General features: G+C 33.1%; 3 protein-coding genes across 3 annotated transcripts; all 3 read right to left on the reverse strand.

The window, feature by feature from the left end:
* Positions 1–776: 776 nt before the first annotated feature.
* LOC110597955 (keratin-associated protein 19-9b) lies at positions 777–950 on the reverse strand. Its single transcript, XM_021725263.3, has one exon. The coding sequence runs from the start codon at positions 948–950 to the stop codon at positions 777–779; it is 174 nt and encodes a 57-aa protein (XP_021580938.1).
* Positions 951–6463: 5513 nt separating this feature from the next.
* LOC110597971 (uncharacterized) lies at positions 6464–6637 on the reverse strand. Its single transcript, XM_021725355.3, has one exon. The coding sequence runs from the start codon at positions 6635–6637 to the stop codon at positions 6464–6466; it is 174 nt and encodes a 57-aa protein (XP_021581030.2).
* A 10201-nt stretch (positions 6638–16838) lies between these two features.
* On the reverse strand, positions 16839–17012 carry LOC110597970 (keratin-associated protein 19-9b). Its single transcript, XM_021725354.3, has one exon. It carries the CDS (start codon positions 17010–17012, stop codon positions 16839–16841), a length of 174 nt encoding a protein of 57 aa, XP_021581029.2.
* Between the last annotated feature and the right edge of the window lie 690 nt (positions 17013–17702).

Here is a 17702-nt window from a genome sequence, read left to right on the forward strand (position 1 = left end):
AGAGAAAATTGGGCCAAGCCTGAAAATTTAAATGGTACACATTCAAACGATGAAACTAAAAACATCACTGAATGGAGACAAAGCATATTCTCAGACTTTGCAACTCATTTATACATACAGCCTGTGGCAGGCTGCTCTGGGGAGCACCAGGCTAGAGCCAAGCCCTGGGTATCCCTGCCATTTTTTCATAAGAAAGTGCCAGGTGAGGGTACACTGGACCCAGACAGGAGCAAGGTGTGCACAGCTTTTTATTGTGAAACACATAGATATACCATGTTTAAAGACCAAATACTTAAAAAAAAAAATTCTCTCCTAAAATCCCGAATCAAGGTTTCATGAAACAAAATTGTTATGCAGATTATGTCTCTATATGTTCATAGGAATTAGGGACATGTGTATATTAAGTTTTACACAATATCAAATGAAGGAGCAAGAAACATCTGAACATATGCCACAATAAACAAAGGAGCTACTGGTGAAAAGTGTATCAGATTAAGAAGAGGAAGGGGATAATTCTATGGAATGGGGGGGGAGGTCTCAGTAAAATATATTGTCCAAGTATGTCAATTTTAAGAATAAAATATATTAGGGTGCACAGATATAAAAGAACAAGTTTTAAATTTTTCACAAAGAGTGTTTATTGGAATAACATGCCTAGCAATATCACAGAATGGAAAAGGAAGATCTCTTCATGTGCACAGCACAGCAGGGGTGCAGATTTCCAGACTGAGTGATGATGCTGGGTCAGGAAACAGATAACAGAGGTGGTGAAGTTTTCAGTAAAATCCAGATGAATAGTATCCTCTATAGAAAGAGGGACGGAAGTAGCCATAGCCATAACCACCATAGCCCCCAAGGCCATAGTGGGAACCATAGCCATAGCCCAGGCCACTGAAGCCACCAAGGCCATAGCCCAGGCCACCATAGTAGTTGCCATAGTAGTAGCTCATTGTGTCAGAGGCTGAGGACTGGGTCTGAAGTTGAAGGTGAGTTTCCTGAGAATGGAGGTCACCCTGTGTCCTGCACTTTTATACTTTCTAGGTGGAGCTGTGGTAAACCACAACAAAGAAGAGTTATTCCTTTGAAATCTTTGGTGAAATGCAATGCTATTTAATCATACTTTTCTTATTAAGGATGGTTCCAAGCATGCAGGAGGACCATGTGCCTTTGAATTTATTTTTCAAACCTTGGAACCTGGCTTTTTAATTGAATGTAAAAAAAGCTATTAGTGGTTATTAGTAGTTATTTTCAGTCTTCAAAGCTTTTGATTTTACTTCCATCTGTGTCTACATCTTACACATCAGGTTCCCTTAATTCTAGTAGCCTGAGATATTTCCCATTGTCAATGACAACTTCATTTTACTTCTGAAACTATCTTTTCTCAGGATGGTGCATTCTGCATTCTCCCTATTGATTAATCAACTAGTGAAAAAATTTTAAATAATCTCAAATGACAGAATTCAAATTGAGACCATGGGAATGTATATTTTGTAGGGGAGCATGTGAAAATTATGAGGCTTTTCTCTTAGTTGTTATATTGTTATGATAACTTTCTAAATACCTTATTTTCAATGGATGAATTTCAATTCTTACAATAAATTAATCTGAACTTACATTTTCAAGATTTTTACTCTAATAACCAATGTGACACTGTAAGGATTTCAGTTGTGGAAATGTACAGGACAGCATTCCTCTAGTGAGCAAACCCCCAGGGTGTAACAGGCATCCTGTTTTCCACACTTGAAGTATCCTGCAGTTTCCCCCAGGAATTAGTAAGGTAACTAATAACATGTGCAATGCCTAGCTGCTGTGGCAATGCCATGCGTGAGGAACCTCTGCGCAAGAGACTTATCAGCCTTGAGCTTGATCTCAGGCACTCAGCTCCTGGGAATAAAGGAACTCTCTTGTTAGACAACCACAATGTTTCACCAAGTTCCAAGAGTCTGAATTTGTCCACATGACAGTAACTTTAAACAATAATGTTCTTGAGAGCTACACAAATCTCTTAACATTGCATGCTGCAACTATAGTATGTAACTGAGAAATAAGCTGCACAATGTTTCTTACTCTGTAACCTGCCTAAAGACACAATGAACAATAATGTACTACTGATCCCAGTGACCTATTGTATAAATAAAGCTGGAAGCTTGGGCAAGGGGTTATTCTGCCGTTCTGCTGTTCTGCCACTTTGCCTCTGCACCTTGCTTCTATTTCCATTTGATTTTCTTAACATGGAACCAATTTTTTACTTAACTAAGTTCATGTCAATTGTTCCTTAATGTTACCTTTGCCTTTTTCATTCTGTGCTTTGTCTCACACTTTCTTTCTCACTCTGAAGTGACCCACTTCTGCTCTCATTAGAGCCTCTGCCATCACTTGCAGTCCACAAGCTGCTTACCTGCTACTTTTTAAAAAAATTAACAGAATTACCCATTTTTTTTTCATTTTTCAATTAGTTACTTGAACTTGATTATACACATTTTGAGAGTATGGAACTTATTTTTCTGAGGCCTAATAGAATCCCTTGTAGAAGTGAAGTACACATTTGTTTAACTTAAAAGTGCTCCCTTTCCCAAACATACCAATTTAATTTGTGAACAATTTTGTGGGGAAAATTTATGTGAAATAACATGCCATATTTAAAATTGCTAATACATATAATCATAATAATTAAAGTTAGTATAGTCAGTAGAATATTCATATTAATATATTATGTGAAAGGAACTGTCATCATAAATATACAAATGAATGTCTTTTTGACATAAAATAATATGTCTGTGTGGTATTTGTGGTCTGGAAGAATATATATGGGGGTTCTTAAAATAAATAACTAGAGACAGTATATAGAAAAGTAAGATGATGGGTGCTGACATTGACTTTGTAGGTGACTTGGAGAAAGTTACTGTTAGAGAAGCTGCAACATCCTGTCAAATGACTCTGGAGAGAGAGTTAAGTGAGTTGCATCTAGGAGGCAAGGAGTCTTATGAAATAAATAAAAGGGGACGGGGTAGCTCTGGCAAGGAACAAGAAGGTGAGTTTACTACTGGAGATAAATGTAAGCAGATATGTCCTCACTGAGCCAAAAGCTGTAGGAGGGGCACAGAGTTTAGGGAATAAGGGATGGTTGAGCACTCAAGTGGCTTATGATGGGTGGGGCAGGTCTGATGTTCTATGCTTTTAGGCAGTGACCTCAGAAAAGTCATGTTTCAGGAATACATCTCTTCTGCGCAGTGTGGATTACATGGCAAATTCTGATGAGTAGGGAGAGCACCTGGAAGGCTTTTACAATGTTTTTATTCAAAAATGAAGTAAAAAAATGGATATAAAGGATGCATACAAGATATATTATTAAAATCTCTAGCATTTCTATAGATTTTTATGGAAAAACAATTTGCTACCTATAGTTATGTCTTTATGTTCAAATACAAGGTATAATATACCTACAGGTCAACCTTATTTTTCTAAATAATGAGCAGTTATTAGGCCATATTACTTCTGATTAATTTTGCATAAGTTTAAATGATTTTGATGAAGTCTATTTATTCAGATTTCTACTTAGTCAACAGTCAATGGACTGGGAATTTTGTTTTAAAAAGTCAAAATGAGAACTCATTAATGAAAACTTTTTTTCTAATTAAAAACAAAAAATCCTTCTGAAAAATAAATATGTTGATTTATACTGAAGTTTTAAATGTCATTTTGACTCCTTTGCTCTGAATTAAGGTTTCATAGTTAGTTTGCAGAGGACAGATTTGGAGGTGTTTCTTAGTAACTACAATCAATATATAATTAGAAATACATGAAATTATAATTACATGAAACCATAAATCAAGTATCACTGTGCTCACAATGTATTTTCACTTGGCAATTGCTGCAGCAATGTAAACAGTCTAAAATCAAACTTTCATCAAATTTAGACTCAAATGTATATCTACTTCTTTTTATGTAACTGGGAGAAGCAAGTTTCTTCAGGTGATTAACCCTGAAAACTCAGTTTTGCTCCCTTTTGCTTTATCATCATTCAAAAAATCAATCTGCCAGAAATTCTTGAAATGTCTTCTTAAGTTCTCTCTCTTTCTATTTCAAACTCCAATGTTGGGCATAGAATTTGAATTGGGTCTCCTCTGTAAAATTTCAGGTTTTCTGCAGCAGTATCTTATCCGACTTTCAATTATTTTCTTTTAAATGCTTTTTAAAATCTGAGTCAATATTCTAGGAAAGGTGGGGAGAGAGGACAGAATAATGTTGGTTAGTATCAAAATATGGTTAAATAGCAGTAATAATTTCTAATGTTCTACTATTAGTAGGGTGTTGCTAACTTATTATTTATTTATCTCATATTCATCATATTTTATATGTAGTTTAAGGAGTTGAAAGTTTCCCAACACAAGAAGTGATAAATCATGGAAAGAAAATTGCTGATTACACATTGCATACATATATTGAATTATTGTACATACCTCATAAATATGTACTATAGCTATATGTGAATTAAAAAATAAAAAGATATAAAAAAATTTAATATAGTATTTTCTGAATGTCTTAAATGATGGATTGTGGAAACTAAAAACTGTTTTTTTTCTTGCAATATAGTATAAAACCCTTGTTTTTACTGACCAATTATTTAAGCATATACATGTGCTATGCTTAGTATGATTATAGAAACCTGACACTTAAGTTCCAGTATCCTCTTTGTTCTTCGAATAATATTTCTTCTTCTTACCCATAACAACATAAATGCTTTCTTCCTCTTTGTCTGTACCTTTCTTTAATTTGTTTAATTTCTAGTGTTTTTCAATTTTCTCATGAAGTATATTTCCATTTGATACACCTCTCCATTTTCTTTAAATGCCATTACCTCAATTAAAACAAACAAATTAATTAACTAATTAAAAAAATAAACTCCATTGTCTTTCAATAAAGTAAAAATGCTAAATGTTTTCTAACATTCTCCTTAAAGAATATTTTCTTAGTACAGAGAAGCAGGTACAGTAGTATAAGGAGCCACCCTCAACCAGTCTTAAATTTAAATAAATATCAAGTCAAGGCCAAGTGTATTTCAAAACCATTTTAGCTATGTTCTTAAAATAGCATTTATTCCTCCTACTGTTTAAAGTTCCTTGTCAGGTTCAATGTATTGCTATATGAATAACTGCTGTGTGATTTATTGATGGTCCTAAGTTCTAACTTGAAGCAGTAAAGGGTCATCACCCAAGTCTTCTCCCATTTCACTGTCGTAAAAAGATCAGCAAAAACTCTGTGTTCCTGAATCGGGTAGTAAAATCTAAGTAGAATTGCTTAAGATCCATGAAGGATCTAGTGCCATGTGTAGTGAAGTAAAACTTCTAAGAAGGATTCCCAATGTGTATAACTAGGGATCAGAAGATTTCAAAACCAGAGTTAGATGTTGATAATTTGTCTTAAATTTGAGGCAAGGAACCAAAAAGACACCTATAGGACCCTCTCTTCCCAGATTTAAATGAGAAGAAAATTCCAATATTAGACATATATTGTAAAAGGTTATAAAAACCTTGACTCAAAATCCACTTTCAATATTTTGTGTGTATAAAGAACAGTAGGATTAAACCTGGAGAACTGAGTACCATCTGTTAAAACAATAACAGTGAAAACACAGAACATGAACAAAGCTGGTTCTCAGGCTGTCTCCCTCATTGGCACAACTAGAATCTGGTGGGATGATCAGGGCTGGCAGCAGGACTGGAGTGCAGCCTGGTGTGTCCTTCTGTGAGAAGTCACTGGTGAGGGCACAGAACACAACCAAGAACAGGGTATGAGCAACTCTTCCTGGTATAGCTCATGAAACAACTGTACTTTTACTAAAATGTCCTACAAAATATCACCTTTCCTGATGTATGAGGGTCAGAAGAAATACTCCCTTTGGTAATTATGTGAAAAAAAATTCAATAGTTATAAGAATTAAGATTGTCTAAATACACACTTTCTCTAGAATTCAAATCAAAAAGGAATAAACACATAAGTAGGTGCCACATAAAACAAAGAAGGTACTAGCAAAAAGTATGGTTACTTCTTTTTAAGAATTTTAATAGACATAAAATAATGTACATATTTATATTGTATGTGATGTTTTCATACAAGCACACATCAAATAATGATCAAGACAAAGCAAGGAGTATACTCATCATCTCAAAATTTTATTCGTTTTTGTAAAGAAATATATAATTGCATGGGGAAAATGTGCTTACGTGAAACGTATTTCTTAGATATGCCCAAATTATGAACAAAACAACATTTAGGTGGAAAAATACAAAAATTGAAAAAAGTTTATAATCTTCACAAAGTGTTTATTGGAATAACATTCCCGGTGACATCACTGAAGGGAAAAAGAAGAACTCTTCATGTGCTCAGCACAGCAGGGGTGAGAATGTCCAACTTGAGTGATGGATGCTGGGTCAGGAAACAGACAACGGAGGTGGTGAAGTTTTCAGTAATACCCAGATGAATAGTATCCTCTGTAGAAAGAGGGACGGAAGTAGCCATAGCCATAACCACCATAGCCCCCAAAGCCATAGCGGGAGCCATAGCCATAGCCCAGGCCACTGAAGCCACCAAGGCCATAGCCCCGGCCACCATAGTAGTTGCCATAGTAGTAGCTCATTGTGTCAGAAGCTGAGGACTGGGTCTCAAGTTGAAGGTGAGCTTCCTGAGAATGGATGTTACCCTGTGTCCTGGACTTTTATACTTTCTAGGTGTAGCTGTGGCAAACCACAACAAAGGAGGGACATTCTCTTTGAAAATTCATCCTTGAGAAGAATAATGCTATTTACCCATACCTTTCTTATTAAGTGTGGTTTCAAATATGCGTGAAAAATTTTTTCCTTTGATTTCAGTTTAAGTTCTGAGTCTGTTGTTGTAACAAATAGTTTTTCTTCATGTCTTTATTGTTAATATGTCCACATATTTTTAACCTAATATTAATATTTAAGCTCCTTAGTTCACATACAAGGAGTTTTTATCATTGAGTCATCACTTCTCCTTCATCTTGTTTTTTACACTAAATTTAAATTTATTATTTTCTTTAACTCTGTGATGCAGTAAACTAATATAATGGTTATGTGATTAAAAAACACTGAATATCTACTTAGTTTCAGAGTATGAGACTATATATATAGCAAAAGAATTTCAGAAACTGTTGTCTTTTTCTCTTCTTTTGTCTTCTTTGAGTAACCTTTTAAGCATCTTCATATTCATGATCACTGTTCAAATCCTGTCAAAATAAAATCCAAACCTAACTTTTCATTCTGTCCACTCTAAAGGGGAAGTGTCCTCCAATTGTTTCATGAAACTTCAGTTGACTTTGCGCTCTGAGCTTTTTCTCAGAACATTTTATTAATCTTGAAGTTCTACCTCCTCCTTCCCATGGCTTCTTCCAAACATTTTTCCTTCTGTCCTTTTCCAACTCTCCTGTGCTCACCCCCTTGATTCTGAAAGCTTGAAAATCAAGTTTTTTTCATTTTGTAACCTACTACTTACAAACCCTTTTAGCTGTTAGATTTGATCTTTTCACCTCTTAAGATTAATATAATATTTTGCAAAAGACCTAAAACGTCAATATTTTTAATTTATATTTTCCTGAAACATTAATTTAAATGTATATTGTTATTGCATCGAAGACCTAATAGGTATTTCCATAAAAAAACTATTACAAATTTCAACTTTCAAAGAAAAACGATTGTTAAAAATTGATATTTAAATAATACAACAAAGTTTAATTGAATTTCTTGAGCTTAATTGTATTTTTTTTTCTTATGGAAAAGTATTTTGACAACCAGTTGGACTAGGATATGATTAGTGGCAACTACACAAGCAACTACTCCATGAACTAGGGAAGTACCTGCTTCCACTGTTCTAAAATATGAGTGTCCATCTGATGTATGTGTTTTTGAGTATGTACACATGCATGTAAGTGTTTTTCTTTAAACATTATTTGGCACTTTATAAAAGATCAAAATGAGTGGTGGATAAACTGATTTTAAGGGAAGGGTAGAGTAGCTAGACATTTTGGTAGGGGTTCAACTGTTCCCTACGTCTAGAGATGACATCAATCTGAAAGCATGGATAGAAATTAAATAGAAAAGACATAAAGAGTGTCCATCAGTGTCCAATGGGAAAAAAATAAAATATGTCTTCATTCAGCCAAATTCTATGATTTGGGTCTTGAATTTTATTCTAGGTTTTTATCAGAACATTGATAAAGTTAAACGATTTTTAGGAAAACTCATTTTCTTGGAAATATAGATTATAAAGAAAATTCTCAAAGGCAATGAGACCACATGAGGAAGCTTTTGAAATAGTATTATCATAAATAAAGACTAGAATTAAATAGTAACAGAGTAATGAATATGAGATACAGTGAATGTATATATATTTTGTGGAATAATGGAAAACATCAGCATTATTTTATCTGTTTTTGTTCCTATTTGAAGGTAGTATTTGAAATCAATGTAGCTTAGCTTTACATAAAAAACGAATCCAACAATCAGTTCCTAAGATTTCTTTTTTTATTATTCAATATGCATAAGTTTAAAAATGTCTGGCAACATTCATTGCTTAGAACACATATTCAGTTGACAATCACTTGGGTAAGCTGAGTATTAGAAAAGAGGTAAATGTAGGATTTAGGAAAATTAGTTTTTCAGAGAATCAGGAATCAAAGCCAACAAAAATCAATGAAAAAAAGAAAAATGAAAAAAATTAATATACTTTTGCTAAAGTTATTTTGGAATGTCACTTTGATTCCAAAATGAAAATATTCTCAACAACGAAGCAAAGGCCATTCTTTGATGTGTTTCCAGGGAAATCTAACAAATACTGAATGCAGAACAAAATTACTTAAGAATCTTGATCTTATAAACCCTCCATGATAAATGCAGTTGACAGCAAATGTGAACAGTCTGAGATCAAAATTCCATTAATTTCAATTTAAAGGTATCTCTGCTTTTATCTTTTGATAATAACAGTAGCAGGTTAATTCAAGATTCTTGAAAACATAGGCTCACCTAACATTCTTTTTCATCACTTGTCACATCCACATTGGTCAGCTTGATATCTTTGAAATTCATTTCTTTAAATATCCGTCCTTTCTTTCTCATCTCCAAGGCTGGGCCCAGACTCTGAGCTCTGAGTCTCACAGCAAGATGCAGGACTGGGGCAGCAGTAGCATTTCATCTGGTTCCGGTCCCTTTGCATAAACCTAATGTATTTCTCTACCATTCTCCCCTTCCAAATTCACCACGATGTGAGGTAAAAATAATTTCAATCTTCATTTAAGTTCATGAGTTATTTTTATTTTAGTAATCCCAAAGTACATTTTACGATCTAGTCTGTTGTTCTGGGGTAACATTTTTTCCCTCCCAGGGCGATGTATATGCAGTTATCATTTTGATTGTACTTTTAGTATGATCTTTTTTTTTCAGTGTGATTTAATTTCTGCAAAATACAACACTGAGTATGTTCTAAACTTCTAATTATTAAACATTTTAAATATGTAAAAATGAAAGGACAGTATAAGAAATCCCCATCACTTATTGCAAAAGATTTCAAAAGATAAGAAATTGTGTTTTGTATAGATCTCCACCCATTTGTTCCCTACTGTATTATTTCTAGGCAACATTTAATAACATGCCACTACCTCTATAGGTACTGTTTGTCTATAAAGATAATCTCTAGGAGATGATTTCTAAAGGATAAGGACATTTTGAAAAAAAAATCCTACTTGAATTGTTGTATCATATATTGCCTTATCAAGTAGATAAATATCCTTATATTTATTTTACAGGCTAGTAAATATGTGCCACAAGAAGGGATAAAATGTGCTGACTCTGGATGAAGTCAGTGACAATCAACTCTCAGATTATCTCTAATGTCACCATTGTGGTCAATAAACCATCCATAATATTTCCATTGACATTAATCAATATGTTGATATATCTATATTGATATAGCAATATACAAAATATGCATTGATATAATGATATATATAAACTCATATGTATACACATGTATATGTATTCACACACACACATATATCAGTTGTTGAACACAGTGTTACATGTACTGTGGACCTCATGTAAAACCTCATGTAAAAACCATCAAGGTCTACGTAATACACTGAGAATTATATTACAGTGTGTATCATATAAAATTCCAGATCTAAAGAAGCCGAAACATGAGTTGGAAGGCAAAAACAAGCCTTGTGTCTGAGTTAATACTACAAAGGCAAAACATGCATAAAATATTCTACATGAGGAATACTATAACTCCATCTGAGTTGGAAAAAAGAAGTAGAACCACTTATTTCAGTCAACTTCCATTTATGCAGATAAGAATGAAGATTGGGATAAAGACCAGAAGTTCAGTGGAACAAATGGGAAAGGTAAAACAATCAAGATGTAATCCGACATAAAAATGCTCGTGTTCTCTACCTCCTTTATAGACGCAGCAGATGAGAAATAAAGTCAAACCTGCACCTTTGCCTTGATTTTAGGGATACAATGGTAGAAGGCCAACCTGGAGGCTGAGCAGTGAGCTGTGGGCATCTGCTTCTTGTTAAGTTCATGAAATAATGACTACCCAAGGAAAGGCTCCAGACCATAAGCATCACTTCACACGATATTCAAAGTTATGTAAACTCTCGGGGAAATGTTAAATTAGAAGCTACCAGTGTCTAAATATATTTAGTTCAATGTGATAAGAAAAAAAGGGAGTACCATGTGAAATAAAGGAGTTTGCTAAAATTGTATGATTTTTTTAAAAAAAGAATGAGATAATAACCCAGGGAACAGAGAATAATATTTCATGAAATATGATACACATACGTCAATATTATAAATGAATGGTCGTTAAGATGCACAAAAATAAACAAGGCAGAGTTTTAGATTTTTATAAATGAAGTTTATTATGGGATATACTACACATATCCTAAAAAGGAGAAAGAAAGAAGTACATGTCAACAATGGAGCAGGAATGAGGTTATCCTGCTTGCCTGATAAAAATTTGAGTAAGGAAAGAGATCTTTGCAGATCTAGAAATTTGTCTTGGATGTCTTTTTCAATGGTGAGAGAAAACATATATGTCAAAGAGCATAGTAAAGAAATAAGAAGTATCATCTGATGGAAATAATAAGGCATTTTTGAATACTTCTGCATTTTGTAATACTTTTAGTAAAACCCAGATGGCCAACATCTTCCATAGAAAGAAGGTGGAAAGTAGTCAAGGCTCCCAAGGCCATCACTGGAACCACAGCCATAACTCGGGCCACCAAAGCCACATGGCCAGAGCCAAGGCTACAGGAAGTTTCCTCATTAGTTGCTCATTGCATCAGGGCTGAGGGCTGGGTTTGTGTTGAAGGTGACTTTCCTGAGAAAGGAGTCACCCTCTGCACCTGGACTTAAATGCTTCTCAATTAAAGGTGAGGAAAACTACTACACATGAGTGATTTCTCTTTAAAAAATACATCTTCAGTGAAAAACAGTGCTTTAAGGCAAACCTTTCTCTTTTTTTTTAGTGTCAAAGACCCATGAAGATATACTTCTCTGAATTTATGAAATCATAATTTCGTAAGATCGGTTTCTGGGTTCCATGATTATCTTCCTTTACTTATATGTAGTATTTGCAACTATTTCTACACTCAATGTGGTAATGCAAATCTACACTGCAGTGGGGAGACCTTTCCTCACATCTCCTAGACTTCTGTCACTTCCAAGTGATGCTGCATATATTTCCATATACAGTTATCTGTTTTAAAATATATATTTCATTTGACTCTAGCATTACATAGAAAGGCATACAAATTAGTCCATCTTTGTGAATGAGTAAAACTAATTTCAATTCACATGGAGAATATATTCAGAAAAAAATAGTGGATAAATACTATTCATCTTTTCTCCTTCCATACTCTGTATGACAGTGTGTCAACCACCATCATTTGAAGAGGCAAAATTCCTCAGTATTCCCCAAATTGCCTTTTAGGAAAAAGCTCCCCGAGGGGATATGCAACATCTCCAAGGTGTTACCACTTTTCCAAGTTTACACTTCCCTACATAGTTCTGGGCCATCATGGCATTTTGCATGAGATTTGCAAGGTGGAGGTGTGCTCTGCCTTCTCTGCTGTGACGTGGGATAACAGGTAGGCTAAGATCTCCTTCAGGGTCTTCCTTTCAACTTGTCTACATCCTGACACAGAAGCATAAACATAATGAAGGATGTCATCTCCTGCAACTTATCACAGATCAAAAAGTCTTGCATTTATGCAAAGAGATTGAATGTTGAAAATAAAATAGTTGGTGGAAAAATAATATTCATTTTTTTAATGTTTTCTGAATCAAACTGACTTCTTAATGCAAAAATATTTTAATGTAATGATTATGTGCACTTTATGTGAAAACAAAATATTTGACAGCAATAGCAAAAATGATGGGAGGCAGGAATGGAAGTTATATTTTATAACATGCAGACAGTATGGTAAGAGAATGACTAACTTTTTAAAATGCATAAATGAGAGTTTAATAAGATAAAAGAGAATTTTCTAAAAATTCAAAACTAGCTGAAGACAGAAAATGTATTAGTAGAAGACGTGTGTGAACAAGAACAGATGGAACAAAGAGAAAGGAGCTCACTGAGACAGATTTTAACCCAAGTGTATCAATAACATAAAATGTGAACTAAATGCTAAATAGGAGAGACATCATCACTTTAGATTTTAAGAGGTAAGTTAAAAATATATGTTGTCTTTAAGAAATTCACCTTAAATTTAAAAGCATATGTCAGTAAAAAATAAGATCTAGAAAGGTATAACATGTATATTGTAGTCAAAATAAATCTAAAGTGGCTATTTTAATAACAGAAAAAATAGAATTAAATTTATGGATTTTTATAAAGAGTAAAAAGTAATATTAGTAATTACTATATATATATATAATAAACAGTATATATTTATATATACTAATTATCAGCACAGACAGTATTTGAAATAGATTTAAATAAATATGGTCAATAGATTACAGTAAGAGTAGGATGGCAATTTCATAGAGAAAGAATAGACATTTTAATAAATTTATTGTCACATTTGGACATACATGTGTAAAATAATTAAGACAAACACATGTTTATGCTGCTCAAATGAACAGAAGTTCTACCATTCATTTAATCAAAGAAAATTATAGATGGATAGGAAATAGGCATAGTAAAATATGACCAGCATAATTGGTCATTAGAAAAATACAAATTAAAACACAATAACACTAAATATCTGTTTAAAAGGAGACAAGTGTAGATATTGCACGACTTAGAAACTACCCCTGAGTAGGGACCAATAACCTGAGCTTTTACAGATGTATTTTCATGTGAATGTGTTTATCTAAATCTGCATGGGCTAAAGACAAATTGTGTATGTGGGAGTTTGCCAAAATAATTTCCCATGTATAATACAAATTATACTAAAAGATAAGTAAAGGATATACACTAATTTTAAGTTTGTATCCATATTATTAAATATCTTTATTGAGTTTGAAAAATAATATTTTTGAGGAATTTTGTGTCATAATTTTAGTGAGAAAGTTAGAAGTATTTTATTATATATTTTAAATTTCCCAATATAATTTTTTAAAAGAATACTTTTAACCGGTATTTCTATTTTTAATGAATTTTCTAGAGGTAATATACTCCATTATTCTCTGAATACAGACCACATCTATTCTACCACCCAACTTTGTTTTGCCACTGGTATAAAACCTGTTGTTCACAATGAAATGTATTTATGTTACATGGATGTTTCTACCCCTCTTTTTAGTATCAGTAACACTTTCTATAAAGCAATGGAATCTGAAAACTTCAAGCTCTTATTGAATTTTTTTCTTACCTCTTTCTTATTTCTTATTTGGTCTTTTCACTTAATTTCTTAAAATATGTCTACTTATTTCTACTCAACCTACCAAATTCGAGGAAAGAATATGATTTGCTATAACATATTCTGTGCCAACCTTATTAAAGCCATACTATACCTGGATATGAACTATTATTTTTATATCTATGTTTTTTTTTATTCTGTGCTATTCCCTTTTAGCAATAAAATTAAGATAATATGGAAAAAATATTTTTATTATACATAGTTCCTCTTGAACTGTATTCTTGCTAATCAAATATTATTCCTCTAACATCTCGATAATTCCATGAGCCTTTCATTTTATTCTTTATTGTCATGACAAAAAAATTATTCTTTATTTATATGACTTTCCATATACAGTTCAAATGTGAAGTTTTTGTTTGTTTGTTTTGTTTTTATTTTTTTCCTGGTGGTAACTTGTACAATTGTTTGAATTCATGTCTATTTGATCAATTTTTCTATTTTTTATTCCCAATAGTACTTTTTATTGCACACAACAGACCAATTAGTTGTAGTAATTTTTATTGACTAATGTATGTCAATTTTTGTATAAGCAAAAATAAAAAATAAACTATGAACAGCCATAGTATACTCATCCTCAAATTTATGACACAGGGAAAATCATGCTTCCTCTATACAAACACTATCCACCTATGTTTTATTTTCTAGCAATCTCCAGTTTTCCTTTAATTTCATCTTAAAAGGTACACTATGGGACTCATAAAGCAATCTTTTAAAAAATCTTCATGAGTGAAAATATGTACTCCCTAAGTTAAAAATTTTTGCTGGATATTTTGGGTGCAAAATAAAAACTCATTATAGAACTGATTGAAGAGGCTGTTTGGTTGGAGTCAATGTGTCCCTTTCTAAGATTTTCTACTTTTATATCATCAAAGGAATGTTCCATGACAACATTTATCTCTCAGTGGATGAACTCATTGTTGAACATGCACCTTTGCAAATCACTTGGGACCTGTAATACCACTTGAAATTCATGCATTTTGTTGAGAGACAATGGAAATCATTCAGATAGGACTGAACAGGGAAGACTCAGCATAGGCAAGAGTCAATGATTTTTTCCTCTGGAACAGATTCCAATATAGTAAGAATGAGAAACAAATACCAGTGCTCAATTGGAAGTAGAAGAAGATACAGAAAAACATTAATTCATAATCAACTGCTAAGTTTTTAAATAAAAAGAAAATTTAAAAAGATCTTATCTCAAAACTTACATAGCATATGCTCCAGTCCTGAAATAACCAGAAATGTTGGGCAAGATAGAGAAATCTCAGACTATCTGATACTTACGGCTGCTGCAACAAGTACCACAAAGTGGTAAGCTTAAAACCACAAAATATTGCCAGACACTGAAGCACATGCCTATAATCCCAGCAATTTTGGAGGCTAAGGAAGGAAGATCGCACATTCAAGACCAGTCTTGGCAACTTAGACCCTGTCTCAAAATTAAAAAAAAAATTAAAAAGGCCTGGGGTAGAGTAACTCTAGGGTCAATTCCCAGTATAAACATATACAGCAAAAATTTTGCCTTCAAACAATAATTCTGAATGCTAGACTTCTGGAATCAGGATGTCAAGAAAACGACAATGTTCTTTTCAAAGATCATACAGGAGAATCTGTTCATGTCTGTCTTTTAGCCTCTGTTTGTACCAGAAGCCAAGATTTCCTTGACTAGTCAACATCTCACTCTAATCTCTCCTGTGTAGTCACATGGAATATGACTAATGTTATTAGTCAACTGGGGTCTGAAAATACAGTACAGTACAGTACAGTAGGCTATTTTGAGATACAGTAACTTTTATTAGAGTATATAGTTATAAATATTCTATTTTAATATTAGTTACTATTGTTGATATCTTATTGTTATAAATTGCCTTTTATCATAGGTATGCATGTATAGGGAAAAAAAACAGTATATTCAGAGTTCGGTACTATCCATAATTTGGGGTATCCATCAAAATATTCATCACAGAAAAGGGGGAGGCCATTGTGCATTAATCACATTTGATTAAGAGCACACATTTCTCCAGTATGACCTCATTTTAACTAATTTGATCTGCAAAATATATACTTCCAAATAAAGTCCCGTTCTTATGTTTTCAGAAGTACTCAAATTTTGAGATAACACTATTCAAACTATATTATTCTTATTTTGTAGGGTCAGAGATTGTGTTAGGGCAAATAGAATAGAGCAACAGACTTCTACACCTTTGACTTCCAAGGAGGCCCCCAAAGCCAAGAGGTTCAGATGAATTCCCTATTGAACATGCTCAGTTCAGAAAGAAACATCTATAAGAAAGATGATTTTCCTTACATAGCATTAAAATTTTTAATAATTCATGACTGTATTGAAAATAAAAGATGCTGCTGAGAATTTAAATATTATAAAGAATGTTATTATTCTAAGTACTATTAAGTCTGAATTTATTTAGTTATGTGGAATAGCATTACAGTATGAAAAAAAAGTGTCAACATAGCAAAATTGATCTGACGCAGTTAGTTACTTGCTTGTATTTTTATTGATGTTCATTTCTAAGCTATACTATTACCAAGTAAAAATTCCATGGCACAAGTAATTTTAATTAAAAAATTCCTTAAAATCCATTGTACTTAAAAGTATGAAGAATGACACCAGATATTATGTATTCAAAATGAAAATTTATTAGAAGAAAACTCCAGAAATGTTACAGAAGGGAAAGGCAGAGAGCCAACCCATCACAACTAATAAGAGTTAATGAAGTGCAAATCGAACAGTTGAATCCTTTAACCGAGACATGGATTCCCATGGTTGCAATGGCATCAATGCATGGTGATATGATCTTAAAAATAGAGAGAGAGAGAGGACTATAGGATTAAAATTTGAGAAACATTCTGAGTTCAGCAGTAATGCCCAACTTTTTCAGTAAAATCCAGATGAATAGTATCCTCTATAGAAAGAGGGACGGAAGTAGCCATAGCCATAACCACCAGAGCCCCCAAGGCCATAGTGGGAATCATAGCCATAGCCCAGGCCACTGAAGCCACCAAGGCCATAGCCCAGGCCACCATAGTAGTTGCCATAGTAGTAGCTCATTGTGTCAGAGGCTGAGGACTGGGTCTCAAGTTGAAAGTGAGCTTCCTGAGAATGGAGGTCACCCTGTGTCCTGGACTTTTATACTTTTTCAGTGCAGCTGTGGCAAACCACAACAAAGGAGGGACATTCTCTTTAAATATCTCTCCATGATGAAAAACAATACTAATAAGACATACCTGTCTTAGGTGTAGTTCCAAGGATAAGTGGAAACATTTTTCCTTTGAATTTGGTTTAATATTCTTTACCCAAAATTTATTTTGATAATGTTTTTAGTGTCAGAGCTGATTTTTAAAATTTACTTTTACATTAAAATTGAATCTTTCTAATTTTCTTCCACTAGGTATATTTCTTTTGTTTTCTGAAGTTTTTTTTAAAATTGTCACGATAGTTTGTAGCTTTTACTATTCCCTAAATAATTTAACCTCTTCCTTTTGTTTAAAATTAAATGATTAAGTCATTAAGAAACAGAAGTGTTTATAATCAATTAGATGACAGAGAACATTTATTCAGAAAAACATGGGCAATTCACAATCACTCTCCTTTTTGGATATTCTGTGCTGTGACCTCATATCCACCTATGTAAATACTAAAACTCTATAAGAATTTTGTAAATACTTCTAAATACCAAATTCTATAAGGGAATAGATCTGCTCTAGCACAAGAGAGCACAGTTTTCTTCCTATGATTCCC

This window comes from Ictidomys tridecemlineatus, chromosome 3, assembly GCF_052094955.1.
Source record: "Ictidomys tridecemlineatus isolate mIctTri1 chromosome 3, mIctTri1.hap1, whole genome shotgun sequence".
NCBI lineage: Eukaryota > Metazoa > Chordata > Mammalia > Rodentia > Sciuridae > Ictidomys > Ictidomys tridecemlineatus.